General features: G+C 38.8%; 1 protein-coding gene across 1 annotated transcript; it reads right to left on the bottom strand.

Annotated features, from left to right (window-relative positions):
• Positions 1 to 2,085: 2,085 nt before the first annotated feature.
• Positions 2,086 to 6,954, bottom strand: dclre1b (DNA cross-link repair 1B). The gene is made up of 5 exons (XM_028024381.1): positions 6,801 to 6,954; positions 6,355 to 6,566; positions 5,658 to 5,823; positions 5,358 to 5,540; positions 2,086 to 4,504 (listed from the first exon to the last, which is right to left on the bottom strand). Exons 2-5 carry the CDS (start codon positions 6,550 to 6,552, stop codon positions 3,342 to 3,344), a joined length of 1,710 nt encoding a protein of 569 aa, XP_027880182.1. The 5' UTR covers positions 6,553 to 6,566; positions 6,801 to 6,954; the 3' UTR covers positions 2,086 to 3,341.
• Between the last annotated feature and the right edge of the window lie 10,443 nt (positions 6,955 to 17,397).

Raw genomic sequence — 17,397 nt, 5'->3', positions numbered from 1 at the left:
AGTTTACTCTCTAGAGATTTAATAACCAGAGGATTTTTCATTGCTCCAATGTTACCTAACTCTGTTAAGTCAGCTAGAGCCTTTTCAATTGCTTGAATAAGATCTATCACTTTCCTTGGCTGGTTTGCTTTCAGGGGTGGAGTCTTCTCAAGCTCTTCAATAATTTCTAAAGCAATGCTTAACTTGTCGCCATACCTATTTTCCATCACTCGGAACATATCTGCAGCAGTATCATAAGCAGACAGATGTAATTCATTACAGATTCTTTCATCCACACTATCCAACAACTGAAACTTTTTCACTTCCACTGAGCCACTTGGTTCTCCCTGCTTCTGCAGGCTTTCCCAGTCTTTTCTCCATCTGTGAAAGTTTCTTTTACAGCCATGAAATTTTGGTAGACAAATGGGTCTAATCTTTACACTGGGTGCAGGTTGAGCTTGTATAGGAAAAGATGTAAGGTCTGATTGAGCAGCATCTGATTTCCTCTCCTCCTCTGCAATCGTTTGTGCTATGGCAAACTGCGATTTTCTTGTTTGAAGTTTATTTTTCATCAATTTCATTTGTTTTACTCTGTCTTCTATATTGTCCCTTTCTTCTACTGGAATCCACATTTCCCAGGTCACAAAACATTTAATAGATTCCTGGATCACATTCTCCACGAAGGACAGCTGCACTTCATATGCGCTTTTGTACACAGTTAAAACTTTTATGTCAGAAGCATCATTACAGGCCTTTTCTGCCTCTTGGATTGCAGTATAGAGTTCATCTTGACCATATTTTTTCCACAAATTAGACTGAATTATTTGTTTGACTTCTTCTAATTTTAATTCACAGTCAATAATAGTCTTTTCCAAATCAGTTTTTTGCTGTTTATCAAGTTCATCAGCTTCATCTCCCACCTCTGCCAATAGTCCAGCTTTGTAATCATCATTTGAATCACTTACATGTCTGGCATCAGAAGTTAGCTTTTTAAACTCCTCTCGCAGTTCCATCTCTGTCATGTTGGAAGCTTTTCTGCTCAGGAAGTTTGCTTGCTTGGTGAAGGAAGACTTTGCCATGGTGCGATCCAGCTTCAATTGTTTCACTGACTTTCCAAATATTTCTTCAGCCATTGTGGACTGTACAGATGAGATGACCTGATGTTCCTCCTTGAGTTGATTTGTCGAAGCTCTTTTTTCAGGTCTTCACTTCCATCTGATCTTCAGTTGGTTTCCAACTGGTTCCCAATTGGTTCGAACTGGTTTCCAGTGGTTTTCAACTGTCAAGTTTTTAGTCTCTACAAAACACCTTAGCTTCTGCCCAAACTTGACAAGGCTTGCTCCCATCAAAGAAATCCCAGACCAACTCTTCTCAGTGTCATCTTTTTATTTTATTTCTCTTTTCTTTTCTTTTCTTTAAATCACTGTTCTTTCATGACACCTGAGCAGGTTGAAAACCTACAAACACACAAAGTACAAATTACTTTTTGAGTCATCAAAAGAAAATAAACAAAATGAACTACTTTCATAAATCCATTTTGTAAAGCCAGCAAGGTCCTCTGAATACAGATTTAAAGTTCAGTTCCTACCAGTGGTGTCCTGCAGGAGCTCGAAGATGAGGTCTTTGTTTGTAGAGATTATCCCAAACACAGGTGTGCTGAGTTGCTTTATAGGCTCCTGAAGGCCTGAGTGGGAGAGACGGGTGTGCTTGATTTTCTGTGAGCCACGTGCCAGCTGGGTGGAGATGGTATTGCACTCATACAAATACACCATTTGCTGTTTAACTTGACACTAATTCACTAATCTTAATCTTTGGTTTATTAAAATATGCTTCTGTAGGTGATACGTTGTAGTAAACTCAATAAATTTTTTAAATCTACCTTACATAAATCCTGACATAAAAGCTAAGCAGGAGTTTTAATTTTAGTTTTATAAATAAAATCACAGGTTACATTTATTTAAATATGAATAGTAATTTAGAAATGCTGAATTGTATTACTCACCGGACCGCAGTGGATTAACAAAATTAGAATGGGGACATAAATAAGGATTATGGACACCATATTAGAAGTATAACCTGGTATTGTTAAAAAAAGAACAGCCAGTACCAGGTTAAAGCAATATTTTAATGATATAAAGAATCTAAAAGAAATTACAGAAAAAACAAGAGGCAAGTTAAAAAGAAACTTAGTATTTACTCAGTGTTGTTAGTATTTGTGCAAATTTCAACAAGAAACAAGAATGTAACCACAGGGACTCATCATCATCAATATTCATCTGTCATTATTTGAATATAATTATTTCACCTTGCGAAAGAATGTTTACAAACTTTTGCATTTCTACCTTCTGAGTGTGTGTTTACAGTTTAGAAAAAAACATTTCAAAAGCATTAACACTGATTAAACCTGCATACAACTGAACACATTTATTATAAGAGCCATTTTGCTCTCTTAATACTCTCAAAAACACTCAGTCATGTTAATCACAGGATTATTATATCCTCAGTAGTAATTAAGTGTGGAATCAGCCCCCCTTATAGATAATAATCAGAACAAACAAACATTAATTTCTTTGCTTCACAAATGATCACAAATTGTGAAACTTCCATACAGAACTAAAAAAATACTTCCACTCAGGCAGTAAAACAGCACAAAGTTTAAAAAGTTAAACAGACACTTTATTTATATCAGGTTACATTTTTAGGGTAAAATTAAAACCTAGTTATGCCTAAAATGAAGTAGCTTTGATCACCAACGTCAAGATCGTCACAATTTGTCTGCTGTGATACAAGAGCAGCAAATGTGTTCATAGTCTAAATGTTTTCGGAGGTACTTCATTTCCCTCATCAAAAGATACAGAACAGTTTGAAATCACCCAAAAAATATTTTGGCTGTCCACAACGAGAACAAAAAGTGAAGGGTAAATGTGTTTCAGTCAGGTGGGCAAGTCTCGTCTTCAGATAATTTCCTTATTAAAACACAGGAAATTATCTGAGATTCTGAGGAAGGATAAAATCCACTAAAGGCCCGCAGAACCCTCGTAAGTTAGTCTCTGCCCTGGGCCGGCGAAGCCTACCCCACAGTGGTGCCAAATCCCCATTGACTGTAAATGATTTTATTTATTTATTTTTTCTAGATCCCAACGGAGGATCTAGATGACTGTAAATGATAAAAGTAATAAAAACCTGCTCATGTGAGTTGGATTTTATTATCTGGTGGTCTAATGCCTCTCTACGGTAGCTACGCTTTTGGCTCAAATCAGAAAACACCCTTGATGACAATGAAAAATAAGAAACCAAAGTAATAATAGTGCTCGAGTGAGCCGGAAATGCCACCAAAGCAATCCAAAAGTGTTAACTTTGATTCAGACGTCTTCTTCCTCTGAATCCTTCATAGGCGAGAGGGTGAACTGACGCACAAAGTCATGTGAAAGGAGGCCTCCAGACACAAAGTCCTTCTCTGAGAAGGGGAGACACTTCAAAAGGATGTTTTCATGCTTCTCTGTACTCTCACGGGATATCTCATTTGAACCAAGGGAGGCTCTATCAGAACTGTTTTTAAATAAATCTGAAGCGCTGCTCTGATCTCCCCAGCTGTGCTCACTCATGGTCTCATGATCTGCCAGGGTTTGGCTCATCTGAACATCTCTGCGCCCTTTGTGCCCATGTGAATTTACACTTGTCTTAATTTCCAACTCCTGCCTTGTCCTGAAGGTATTGGAGTTTGTCAGCATTGAATCAAAGTTGCTTTCAGTGAGTTGACCAAGCTGCACCGATTCTATCATCACCAGTTCTTCAGAAACTGTTTCCTCATTGTTCCCTTCTCTGTTTTTGTTAGGGGTGAGTTTTACGCTTGGATCAACAAGAATAAAGTCAGAGTCTCTTTCGCTGCTGTCTGTCTCAATATCTTCCTCAGATCCATCCTGCTCTATGCTTTCTTCCTCACAGGCTTTCTCATACAACTTCCTAGGTTTTTTCACAGGAGTATCAAATATCACTCCTTTGGGAGCAAGAGGTCTGAGGTTTCTGTGACAGAGACCGTTGTACGCCGAGGAGCTGAACTGCCGTTCGGGCTGTCTCAACATGTAGAGTCGGACTGACTCAGGTACATGGACGTCTTGGCGTTTCTTGTGCGGCAGTAAGGCAGACAGGCCTCCAGGTAGAAAGCCTCCAACGATGGGTACAAGAGACGAAGGTTTGAGTGCCGAGACAAAATCCTCCAGCTCCTGGTAGGAGGAGTGGTCTGAATATGGCACTACGTAGACATTGGGATGGAAGGAAATGAGAGGTCTGCTGGTGGGTAAGATGGCCAGTGTGGGCTGTTCTTTGTTCCACTCATGCAACACTGCTGAGCAGATCTTGGACTGGTTCACGACTCGGATGCGGCCGGCCCCAGGCTCAGTGGTGAAGACGTCAGGAAGCTCCAGAGCTCTGAGGGTCTCCATTCTCTCAAAATTCACTTCAATCCAGGTCTTAAACTCCATCGCCAGCTCAACCAACAGAGTCTCCTTACCCAAAGAATAAATGCCTGTGAGACAGTAAAAAACAAACCAATCAATGACTTTGAACAATCTGAAGTGACTTGACCAGGTCTCCACAGAAACAGTGATTTGGACCATTCAGAGATCTTTAAAGACCTTTTTGAGACTATTTCATATTAATTACTAATTTCTTACATAATATTTAAAAAAATAAAGCAAGTTAAATATAACTTGCTTTATTCTTTATTTATTCTAACTTGCTTTATTCATATCAAAGCTATTTCTGTAGCTTTGATATGATGCCTGAAGCCTTGCTTTGAGGCCCTTTGTGCACATTAAGCTTCATAATAACTAAATAAATTTACATCAACTACAAATAACCCTGATTTCAACTCAAACATCGTTAAATTTTGACTATTTTCATAACAAACCAGCTCAATGTAAATAACAAGAATTACATTTAATCTCCCTATAGATGCTTTAATAGGCCAGTTTATGGAGAATATTTTTCCACAAGTTGGTCAAGGTCAGACTTAAAAATCTTTTAGACATGATGCTTAACGCTCTTCATCAAGTGCTCTGTTGTTTTGTCAGACCATTCTAATTCCTAAAATTCAGGACATGTTAAATGTGAACACTGCCAATAATTTCTCAAAAGAAGCAATGAAAGAACAACTGTCAACATTTTGCTAATGGTAAAAGTAAATTAGGACATTGGATAGTAAATATTAAACTTATTTAAGACTTCTTAAGGGCTAAAATTGAAATATTCTACACTAAACTTTGTAGCATTACCATGACGATTTGCAAAAAACTTCAAGGGATATCAAGGACTTGTAATCACACCTGATCAGATAAGAGCTTACTTTTTGGGCTGTGTCATTTTCTGTGTAAACTCACCTATAACAACATTGTGGTCAGGGTTCCTGCGGATGATCTCTTTGATTTGCTGAGTAGCTTTCTGTCTGGATGGCAGAGTGCGGTTGGGGTCACAGTTGGTGTTGTCCAAGTACAGAATGTCTATGGTTGTGTTGGTCCTTAAACATGGCTCACGCAGCATCGAAGGAGTGTATCTGAAATCACCTAAAATAGACAGTTAAAAATTTAAAATGTAAACCTAGAATAACCACAGAATTGGACAGAAAAGAAAAACAATGGCATCAAAGAAAGATGTGAAATTCCTGTAAAAAGTAGACGGACCAGTGTAGAGGATTGCCCCGAAGTAGCCCTCAAAGAGAAACATGACAGCTCCAGGACAGTGGTTGGCGTCTATCAGTGTGACGGTGAGCTTCTCCTTGCCTATGTCATCCAGAGGGAGCAGGTATGGCTCACACAGCTCTAGAGGATGAATCCATTGTTCTTTCACCTGAACAGGAACAGAATGGTGAATAAAAGGGGATCAGTAAGAGTTAAAAGAACATACAAGAAATTAATAATTTAGCAATTAGAAACTAAATAAAGTGAAAAATAAAACAGAAAACAAGCGGCACTGACAATACGCAGGAATCTACTGAGAAACTCACTATTCTGCTGTTATTTTGTGCTCACTTGCTTTGGTCCATCTGTGCAGTCATGCGGCGAACATATATTGACATACATTATTTACATGCAGAATGTCACCAACCAAATATTACAAGCAGTCCTTCGCAATGGTGTATTGTGAACATGTATAATTAAGACAGAGGCTGTGACTGGAAATGTGCAAATTTAAACTGAAGCATGTTATTGCATGTATATGTTATATATTATAATGTTAAACCATTTTAATAAATAGATATATATATATATATTGTATTGATTGAGCTTTAAAACTCTTAGTTTCAAGACGATGCATTGAGATGTGTGTTTTTTTAATATATAAATATATCAAGCCAGTGGATTTTGTCTTTCTCCTCACCTGCAGTTTGAGTCTGAGCAGGGCGGCAGTGACCGGGGAGCAGTAGATGGGTCGGTTGCTCCAGGTGGAGGTCAGACCCACCGTGTGGTCGCTGTGCATGTGGGTCAGGAAAAACAACCGGCTGCCGGGACATTTCCGAACCTGCCAAAAGTCCACGACCAGCGGGGTGTCCGGGATGACTTTTCCATTATTAGACATGGCTCGTTGTTTCGCTGTAAATCAACCAAATAAATAATACTGGCTCTTTTCCAGTGTTAACGCGTTGTTTAGAAACAAATCATTTCAAAGGTGAGCTAAGAAACCCGCCTGTTAGAGTCTGCATTGTATTGTTTGAATACTGTGAGCAAATATTCAAAGAAAAAATCACTACACGTGCAAACACTTCACTGGTCTTCTCTTAGAAAGCATCCATTATAAACAGCTGTACCACGAATGGACTCTCTAACCTGCCGCGTTGCTTCGCCGGACTTCATATTCCCGTTTTTCACATTTTTTTGCCAAAACAAAATCCTTAACACCCGGTGCAGTGTTTTATTTTTAGCGCTACAGTGCTACCATACCCCGCCATTTCTGTTTTCAATTGAATATTCAACGCCTTTTTTGTTTTCATCTTCTTTTCTTTGGGTCTTTCGGCTGCTTTCCTGTTTGTCGGGCACCATACTGCCATCTAGAGGTAGAACAGCGGCACTACAACTGGGAAGTTTCGAGATTTTTGATAGAATAGTTATCTTAAAGTGATTATGACCTTTAAATATTTGTTTCTACAATCCAATCTCTAAACAAGCAATGTCTGAATTAGTTTCGGATTTAGTTGAAGTAGTTTCACTACAACCAGAGCTGCACAGATCAGTGAGCTCCAGTTCTTTCTGCTTTTACCAGGTTTAATATTGCAACTTTGCCATAAATGGGTAGTAACTTCTTAAATTTACTCACATGTACTAGAATAACTTATTTGCAGAAAGTACTTTTAAAAGTAACTTAACACATTGTGTTTTTTACCTTAGTCATATTATAATGAATTGCAGCTACTTTTATTTACTAAGTAATGTTTCTGGATACTCACTAAATGAGGAACAAAGTTGCATCAGGCACAGATACAAACTTAAAATTTATGTTAAAGTGAGACTTCTTGTTTGTAAACAGGCATTTGCACATAATTTTCTATTTTTGTCTGTTTGAAGGCATCAAAAGTTGCCTTACTTAAAAATACTTTGAAACTCTTAGGCAATTTCTTGGATGGCTACTTTTATGTTTGAGTAAAGGTATGTTGAAATATAGTGTTATTTTTACATGAGTACAATTTTTGGGTTCTCTGCAAACTTCTGAACTTTGCACCTGGGTAGAAACCCAGGCATGATTGCACATATTTTAGTGCATTTTACAACTTACATATTGTATACATTGTATACTATAATATACATATCTATAAATATTATGAATATGACTTTTTATCCCCTTTTTAAAATTGGTGTCTTTCTTACTCTCAACATGACAGTAACCATTTTTGTTTTTAACTTGTTCAATGCTCTATTTCTTAAGTCAGTGTGATGAAATGTTCATCGTATACAGCAACCATAAAATGCAGTTTTTAGTGTGAATTGAATTACAAAAAATACGTTTCACTGCATCATGCATTGTCTGTCTCCAAGTGAATGAGTGAATTTTGGCCCTTTTCCACAAGATGGCACTATCAGAAAGCTGAAAACTGTTATTCTAAAAACAGTAATGGTAAGCTGATTTTTTTACATAATACCCCAGCAAATAATGACCCCAACCCACAAGAAAAGCTTGTTTGTCTTTTAAATATAAAATATATGACTTTATATGTCACTGGCGGCATAGATGTTAAAAATGTACCACCAGAGTATTTATAGATCATTTATTGTTTTTTGTTCATGAATTACCCTTTCTGTTGTGTTTGTTTTCCATCAATGTTCTCTTCAACATTGATGGTGCGATGGATTAAAGAACAGAATGACGAGTAAGGCCTCATCTGGTTAACAATGGTAAAGAAACCTAAACCTCAAATGGAGCCTCTCATTTTACAGGTCCATCTATATTCCAACCCTTTGACAGGAAAGAATCCTCTTTCTTGTCTGAATGGGGTCATCGCTGTAGTGATGTCAGCAGCTGTTTGTGCCCAACCCCACATATCTGGTTTCACAATGCTCAATTTTTGTAATTATACTTCTCACTGCAGCACATTCCCTATTCCACAGCACAATGTGTATCACTTCCTCACAGAGTGGAGTCCTTTAATAACTCTCTGCTTTACTGGTAATTATCCTGCTCTCCCATGACCATGCTGCGAGAAACATTATTAGGTTATTACTTTGACGGCTCACTTCTGCACAGTTCAGGGCTCTGGCTGTGGTATGCAGTCAGGACACCTTTAACCAGTCAATCAATGAGGTGTGCATAAAGTAATATTGGCTGAACAGTTGGTGTTTAAACCTGAGCAATGCTTTGATCTTATGGAATATTTAGGATTGCTGTGCTGTAGGGAGAAGTAACATTTATACCTATGAAACATTTTCACGCTTTATGATCTTTTAACCGCAAATGGCGATATATTTTATTGGGATTTTATGTGATAGACCATAATCAGACATAAGCGCCAGGTAAAATGATACATGGTTATGTGCTGAGACACCTTTACTGTGATGCCACTAAAATAATCCACATAATCTTGTTTTTAGGCATTTAGAAGTAATTTATTTTGGTAAAACAAGAGTTCAGCTATTCTGAGATCTGAGGTTCAGTGAGCATTAGCAACGAAACAGAAGAAGCATAAAGTGACACAACAGGCAAGCTAGGGATACATTTATGGAAAAAGCTATAAAACACAATCTCCCAAACTCCCAATATGTCAAGGAGAACAATCTTTCTGTCCGTCACCTCAAAATAGAAAAATAATGACACAGCGACAATCCTACGAATATGCTGTCATCTGCCTAAACTGAGAGGCTGGGCGAGGTGAGAGTTAATCCCAGAGGCTTTGGGTTTTTCTCATTTCTCATCTTTAGGAAAATCAAAGATCCAAAGCCCAGGAGAAAGATTAGGAGCCAAAGTAGAATCTGTTGGTCTAATAGCTACACTCTTCACAAATCAGCCCTTTATTCTGCAGCAAGAAGAAAACCATTATTCAAAGACAGTTTTCCCATGTAGGGACACAGCAAACACTTTTGAGCTATGTCAGTAGCTAAAGGTGGCAAGAAAGTAACTCCTCACATTGAAGTGGGGTGACAGTGATGATGGTGTAGGGAATTTTCAATCAGTGGATTGGCAGTTTGATTCCCTCCTCTGTTATTGTGTCCTTGGACAAGACACTTCACCAACTTTGCCTGCTGGTGGTGGTCAGAAGGCCAGAGGGTGAAATATAGCAACCTGATTGGTATGAACAAATGTTTTATTGAGTAAATCAGGTAAAAACTTACCCCAAAATACTTGAAGGCTGTAATTGCCACAAAAAGTGGCTATAAAGAAATGACTCAGATACAAATACAGTCAAACCTTTTCTCTACAATGAAAACATGAAATTGTTTTGATTACAATGTGGGAAAATGCAAAGATTTTCAAGGTTGTATGAACAATTTTGTATGGCATTGTATTGCATACTTTCCTGCCTCTTGATTTCACATGAAAACATTGCAACAAGGATGGAATAAGCAGCCCTGTTAGAATGTGTCAAGCCAAAGGTCACAGAGGTCAGCAGAATAAGTTGGCACAAAGCAAAACTGCTGTCAAACAGCAGCAGAGATGCAGAGAAAGCAGATGGCTGCACAGTCTGCAGTCTGTCGCTGCTGATATCACAGACAATGCTTTAAATCCTCTGTACACTTGTATGGATCCTCATTGATGTATTGAGACCTTATTTGCTCATAAGCTGTCATTTAAATTTTGTTGAAGGTATGTACAAGCCTTGCAGGTGTCAAGTCCTGTGAAATATGCAGCTGCACTTTGATGACTAAATGAAATCAGTGGCCCTCTAAAACATCTCCCCCCAGCCTTCCTGTAAATTCTCTCATCTCCTGGCATCGTCTTTTATTCATCTCATGGGAATTAAGAGCAGAACAGCCCTGGTCTTTCTGCCCATTCATCAGAATCAACAAATTTGTTCAGTCGGGAGTGATGGAGGTTTATGCCTTATGTCTCTTCAGGGATGATGCAACGGTCCTGCAAACGAACTCCTGAGGTATTTATGGAAATGTGCGAGGAGCTAAAAATATTCATGTTTGCTCACAACAAACAGGCCACTCCTGAAGATACTAATCCAGAATTTGGCAAACATTCTCAGTGATCCATCTGCTTACTTTTCTCCCCACTATGTCACTCTCTTTCCTCCGCAATCTCTGTGTAGTAAGTCTTTGTTTTTCTTCTTTACTTCATTCCTCCCAGCTGTCATTCGCAGCATACTTGCAGTATGTCATCTTTTGACAGGCCAGCCCACTTGCACAATGTGATAATGCAGCGGTGTGACTGCTGCCTCTTCTGTCTTGAGTGGCCACCCTTCAGCATCCGCTGAAGATTATTTCTTCAATTTTAAACCATGATAAGGGCCGACATGTGTGGGCAGACTTGGCTGTTTGACTGATTTCATTAGTTACTTGAGATTATCAAAGTGTTTCTGAAAATCCTATACGGGCCTGTAAAGGAAAGCGCTTTAGTGTATCTACATTATGTATAGTAATCACCATATGACTTGCTGTGGCAGCAGAGCTGTACAGGGAAAGAAAAATGACATTAATCGCCTTCCTCTAGAGCTCTGAATATTTCTGAATTTCTCAGCATAAGAAGCAGGAGAGGGGGAATCCTAGCTGAAGAGAACTGAGAGATTTCATAAGGGCTTGGTTGTAGCTGTTCATTAATTCTCTCCATCTATGCAAAAAGGCTAGCCCATTTATCAACCAGACTAGTCTTTAATGGAAACAGATGCAACCCAAACACCTGAAGGAAGGAGTAAACAAATTATTATTAATCTTCTGTGCTTATTAAACTATTACAACTGAGTGATATAGGTGTGCTTAAATTTCGCTGTAATCCATCTTTGCTTTACTCCCTGATGGGTTTTCCACTGGATAAAGGTTGAGGTGTACAGAAGAGATAGTACTGTATATTCCTTCAAAATTCTGCATTAATGTACTAATGTACACTTTTCAAAAATACAAAACTACAAAACAAAAAGTCAAGTTTTATATTTTGAAAATGAACAATTGTTGCGGTTTTGCTAAATATTTGTCACAGACTTCTCGTTATAATTTCCACCACATTTACAGCAGCCCTGACAGCTGGTTGACAGCTCCTCACAAATATCTGTCAACAAGAACATCAAGCTGTCTGCTGATTTACTCTTGAGGACAATAATAAAATGTTTTCTTCAACATTGATGGTGGGATGGATTAAAGAACAGAATGACGAGTAAGGCCTCATCTGGTTAACAATGGTAAAGAAACCTAAACCTCAAAGGGAGCCTCTCATTTTACAGGTCCATCTTTATTCCAACCCTTTGACCCATTAACAAACGAGATGAAGTGGTCTTTCGCCATTGTTTTGTTAAACTTGGGTTTAGAGATACCATGACCAGGTTGGGGGGCTGCACAGTGGCGCAGTTGGTAGCACTGTTGCCTTGCAGCAAGAAGGTCCTGGGTTCGATTCCCGGCCGGGGTCTTTCTGCATGGAGTTTGCATGTTCTCCCTGTGCATGCGTGGGTTCTCTCCGGGTACTCCGGCTTCCTCCCACAGTCCAAAAACATGACTGTCAGGTCAATTGGTTTCTCTAAATTCTCCCTAGGTGTGAGTGTGTGTGTGCATGGTTGTTTGTCCTGTATGTCTCTGTGTTGCCCTGCGACAGACTGGCGACCTGTCCAGGGTGTACCCCGCCTCTCGCCTGGAACGTAGCTGGAGATAGACACCAGCAACCCTCCCGACCCCATTAGGGACAAGGGTGAACAGAAAATGGATGGATGGATGGATGACCAGGTTGGTTATCCAGTGAGAAATGAGAGTAGATCTCATGTTTCATCAGTGTAAAAAATTAAAGCAACAGAAGAATAGCTAAGAATGAGTAAAAGTAAAACTTTCTCATGTGCTTTATTATGTTATAAGGCCACTCGTTGGGAATGGTGTGACTGTTTTATTGAATGAGACCACTGTACTACCTTTACTGTCACTTTGAACAGGTGGTTCACATTTTAGATATCTGTATGGTTACTGGCAGCATGCCCTGAAACTGTAATATAGCGGCATGAATAATTGATTATAAGGAGCCCAAAGACACTGTTTTCACAGGGATGCATTATGCTACTGCAGCGTGTCAATGTGCAAAGACAAATAATGTCTGTTCTCATGATTTAACAAAGTGTTTCCATTTGCCCATTAGGAGCCACGTCACAGGGTGTGTCAAGAAAACCCACTCGACTATTTACCATAATAGTTGCACTGCCCACGGTCATGAAGAAGCGCTTAAAATAGGAGCTGCTTCTGTTCTGGTTTCACACATTTGAAGTGCTACTGATCAATGGCGATTGGCAGAGGAAATGGTGTGTGTTTGTGGTTCTGTGGAGGCGTGGTGTGTTTTATTTGTAGCCTGCTTAAAATAGTCAGAAGGGGTTTTTTTCCCTGCGTATGTAAACTTGGTAATGCTCATTACAGTGTGGGTGCTGAAGCAGACGAACTTTAGAGCAGAACTTCAGGCTGCTGGTAATGAAGTAAACACACACACACACACACACACACACACGCCAGAGTACACCCAGCAGGCATAAAGCTCAGTCATGTGTGTTATCCTGTAGAAGAAGCTTAGCCTACAGTTTTCAAATTGAGCAAAGTCAAAGGTTGGAGAAAATCTAGTTCCTAGTATGCCAAACAGTCAGTGGAGGCTGTGGAAGACAATGTTTCACAATATGAACCACTCTGGTCAAAATTCACACATTTGAAACTTGAGTTGCTTGGTTTGCAGGGGGATCAGTGTTTCAAAAACAGCTGGATGGACATTTTTAAACCAGATTAGCTCTATATGACACTAAAAGAGAAAACAATAAGTTGCCAAATTGCCTCTTTTTTCTTTTCCATACACATCAGTGGTTCCCTGAAGAGCTGCTTTCCTGGATGTTTTACATGAGTTTTATCAATTTCTTTTTTTGCTACTTGTAGCTCATTGTTGCATGGGCTACAACCTCCAAGATGGAAGTACTTGCATTTTGTGTTATCAAATGAAAGGTAAGCAATTTCCCAAATTTCTAGGTTTTATTGTTTTCTATTTTCTTGTTCTAGAAACTGCTTTTGTCTACTCTCAGTAACAAGAATGCAGTAAACCTTGCTTTTTGTGCTTTAAAGTGGTGTGCTCTTAGCTGTGTATTAAAAGAGCAAAAAGTAAAAATTGTCACTGGGTTTATGTAGACAATCACAATCAGTACTTGGGAAAAAACGTTTTGTTTTGAGTTCAGGTACTTCAATTTTGGTGTGAATTTTATTTTGGGCAGAGTGAGAAAAAGGGTAACAGTTGCCAACTCTGGAAATCAGTTCACTTTATAAAGGTAAGTGATTGTTTCTATCTGCTTTACAGTCAATAAAGATTGAATTCCTGTGGTGAAATAAGGGGTTGTGTGCTGGGAACCGTCTGCACTCACTGGAAAATTCCCACCTTTTCTCTCTGCATGCTCATGCCGCCGTCGTACAGAGTCCGACCTTTGTCTGCAATCATCTAAAAGCAAAGTCAGTAACTATCAAATACGAGATCAGATCCACTCACTGTGATAGCAGTTTAAGTCTTATCTCCTTCTGTGGGATTAGTTAGAAAAAAATCCACAAAAAACTCAGGAAAAGGTTTTTCTCAGTCAAATGTGAGAAGGTTTTATAGCACTGCAGCCCACTTGAACAATACTATTTATAAAAAAAATACTTATTTTGTGATGATGTAGTTGTTTTTACAGCCCAGTTGCATCAAGGTCTTGACTCTGGTCTGTGTGGGCTGTTTTGTGTCTTCTCTGTGTTTCTTGTCTCAAGGCGCTTTGAATTCATCCAATTGTTCAACTGTTGTTCTCTAAATTATTATTTTTTCTTTAATCTCAACCTTCTGATAGGCTGATGACTTCCCCCTGTGTCTGTAAACATTTTTTAAAAAAACAACTAATCTGGCAAGCTAAATGAATGTTTTCCATTTTCCTTTCTATGCAAAAACTAACAGCAGGTTTCCACACTCTGAGAAGTTACTGAAGGAATATTTATTCTGACGCTCAGTTTGTTTTTCTATAATTAATTTCCCTCTCATCTTCTGAAAACAACATCTGTAAAACCGAAGCTAGCACCCCCCAGTAAGAAAAATCAGCATATATTTTGAAACAGCCAGATGTGAACAAATTACAAAAAAATGAGACAAACAGCTGAATGCCTCCAGAGCCTGAATAAAATAATTTATTTTGTCTCATCTCACCCCTGTTTAACAGCTAATAAGTAATTCTTACTAGTTGCTCACTCAGTTCCACCTTCAGGCAGTGGGAACAGAGGTGAACTGTACACATCTTATGTCTGCTGAGGACAGAAACAGCTCACTGTGTGGGTTTAAAGGTCATACATTGGAAAATCTTCATCTGATGCAGAAGCAATGGAGGGTATAAAATTAAGAGTGAACTCTCTAGCAAGGACAAACAAGCAAATCAAACTAACGATGTTTTTTTTAATATTTATTCTTAATGATGATGATGCAGCTCTATGGTCATTTTAGAGCTCTTGTTAGTGGTGCAGATGGGGTGGGTTGTGCTCATTTGGAGGATAGTTTTGTTTTGACCAGCATTTAATAGCTCTGACCGCAGCATTTATATTGCGTCTTTACAATGGCCAGCTAAAAAAACAATTGTTCACAGACATGGATTAATTAAAGAGTTTTTACTTAACAGTTGAATGCTATAGCTTTGTAAAATAGACACTCTTCTCTCAAAAATATATTGGGACAATGGAAGTAGTTTCTTTATTTCTTTTGAACACTGGTTTAAAATCTAATGATTTATATGAAATCAAGTACTGGAGTCCAGGTGTTTACATTAGATCTAATACACAACTCAGAAAGTTACTGATAAGACTGTAATTCATCACATTGTTCATTAAATATATGTGTATGGAGTTTTCCTGTGTGTTTCCACCATAAGTTTGGTTTCAACTTTGACTTTTTTCTGTTTAGATTGGCCATGTTAATTCACCTTCCCATTGTAGTTTGACCAAACATCTCCTTCTTCCATTTAGTTTTGATTCAGTCATGCGAAAAGAAAAAAAAAAACAATTAAATATTCAGTTCTTTTAAGAGGAAATGCCCACATGTGGATGTGAGATGTATCAAAGGTTTCTTGCAGGTACAGCCTGTTTCAAATCACCCCACAGCATCTCAATGAGATCAAGATCTCAGCTTTAACTCAGTCAAAGACTTTTCATTTTCTCACTCTAAGCAAGCTCTTGGTGGATTTAGTGCACAGGTGTCAAACTCCAGTCCTCAAGTGCCGGTGTCCTGCAACGCTTAGATGTGCCTCTGCTGCACCACATCTGAATAGAATAATTAGGTCATTAGCAAGGCTCTGGAGAACTTATCTACGCAAGAAGGAGGCAATTAAGCCATTTCATTCCAGTGTTTTGTACCTGTGGCACATCTAAAAACTTGAGGACCCTTGAGGACTGGAGTTTGACACCCCTGATTTAGTGGAACATTTTGGGACATTGCCTTTCTGATTTCAGATCTGCTTCATCTTCTTCTTGAAAGATGTGCTGCATAGTAGTCCTCTTTAAAATTTAAAAGAGCCATTATCTCACTGTTCATTTAATGTCATCATGACATCATTTCATGTCCAAGTCCCTTATTTTTTATGTTTGTAATAAAGCTGTAGCATTGTGAAGTCTTGCAGAGATTTTTTTTTTTAATGTTGCAGGACGGTTGCATAGTACTACACTTTGTATTGACTTATAGCCGCAGTGTCAGTCTGTCATTCAAATGAACTACAGGCAGTATCATGACTCCACTGTGTGATAATTGCTGTTCTTGTTCATGAGTGAGATGACTGCTGACATTCCCTCTGAAGTCTTAACACCCTGTGCGGAGAGTTTAAACAGAAGAACGATTTCCATTAATGTATCTGGTGACACTTTATTTGAAGTGTTGTGCATAACACCGACATAATGCTGTCATAAATATAACATTACACCTGTTATGAACATGAAGGAGTCTTCATGAGTGTCTATGACTGTAGTCATGAAGTGTCATTCGGTAAATAAAGACACCTTTAGAGCAAAGTTGACAATTTTAATGGACTTTCAATGCAAGTGTTCATGTTCATAACAGGTGTTATGTCATATTTATGACGGTGTCATGTCAGTCTTATGCAGCCCCTTCAAATAAAGTGTTACCATGTAGCTTAGCAGCAGCGCTTCGGGATTAGAGCTGCTGCTTTTCCACATTGAGAGGAGCCAGTTGACGACTCGGGGGTTCTGATTAGGAAGTCTTCATTATGTCTCCCCGGTGAGGTGCTATGGGGACGTCACACCTGGAAGAGACCCAGGACATGCTGGATGGACTGTGTCTCTCGGCTGAACGCCCAGACACTTGGTGCCAGGAGCTGGGAAGAGGGAAATCTGTGCATCTCTGCTTAGGCTTCTGGCCCCAGATGAGTGTTACATAACAGATGGATGTTGAATAAACAATGTTAAGATGCATGTAATCTTTGAATATTTGAAAATTTAAAAGGAGCAACATAAGATGATAATCAAAATATAGGTTCAATAAAAAGTAAAGTTGTCAAAATCATTAAATTTTTAAATAAAAAATCCCTTCATACATTTTACAACCCTCGAGTTCATACAAGGCTCATTTAGACACCAGCTGATGACATGAGATGAAATGTTTCCTCACTGGGAGTCTTTGTAGTGCAGCACTTACTCCTGTGGAGGGGCCATGTCTGGCCTGGAGCTTCTTCAACAGAAACACTTGCCTGCTGAAAAGAGCTGTGTAAGATCAGTGGGAATAAACAATAATAATAAAAAAACAAGACCACAAGCCTACAGACAT

This window comes from Xiphophorus couchianus, chromosome 1, assembly GCF_001444195.1.
Source record: "Xiphophorus couchianus chromosome 1, X_couchianus-1.0, whole genome shotgun sequence".
In the NCBI taxonomy this organism is placed as follows: Eukaryota; Metazoa; Chordata; class Actinopteri; order Cyprinodontiformes; family Poeciliidae; genus Xiphophorus; species Xiphophorus couchianus.
Note: the sequence above shows the minus strand (reverse complement) of the source record. Positions and strands in the feature narration are given on the sequence as shown.

Coding starts and splice junctions, on each gene's coding strand:
- dclre1b (XM_028024381.1), bottom strand. CDS start 6,552: ATGTCTAATAATGGAAAAGTCATCCCGGACACCCCGCTGGTCGTGGAC. Junction 5,824..6,354: donor TGCTCAGACTCAAACTGCAG/GTGAGGAGAAAG, acceptor GTTCCTGTTCAG/GTGAAAGAACAATGGATTCA. Junction 5,541..5,657: donor CGGGGCAATCCTCTACACTG/GTCCGTCTACTT, acceptor TGTCTATTTTAG/GTGATTTCAGATACACTCCT.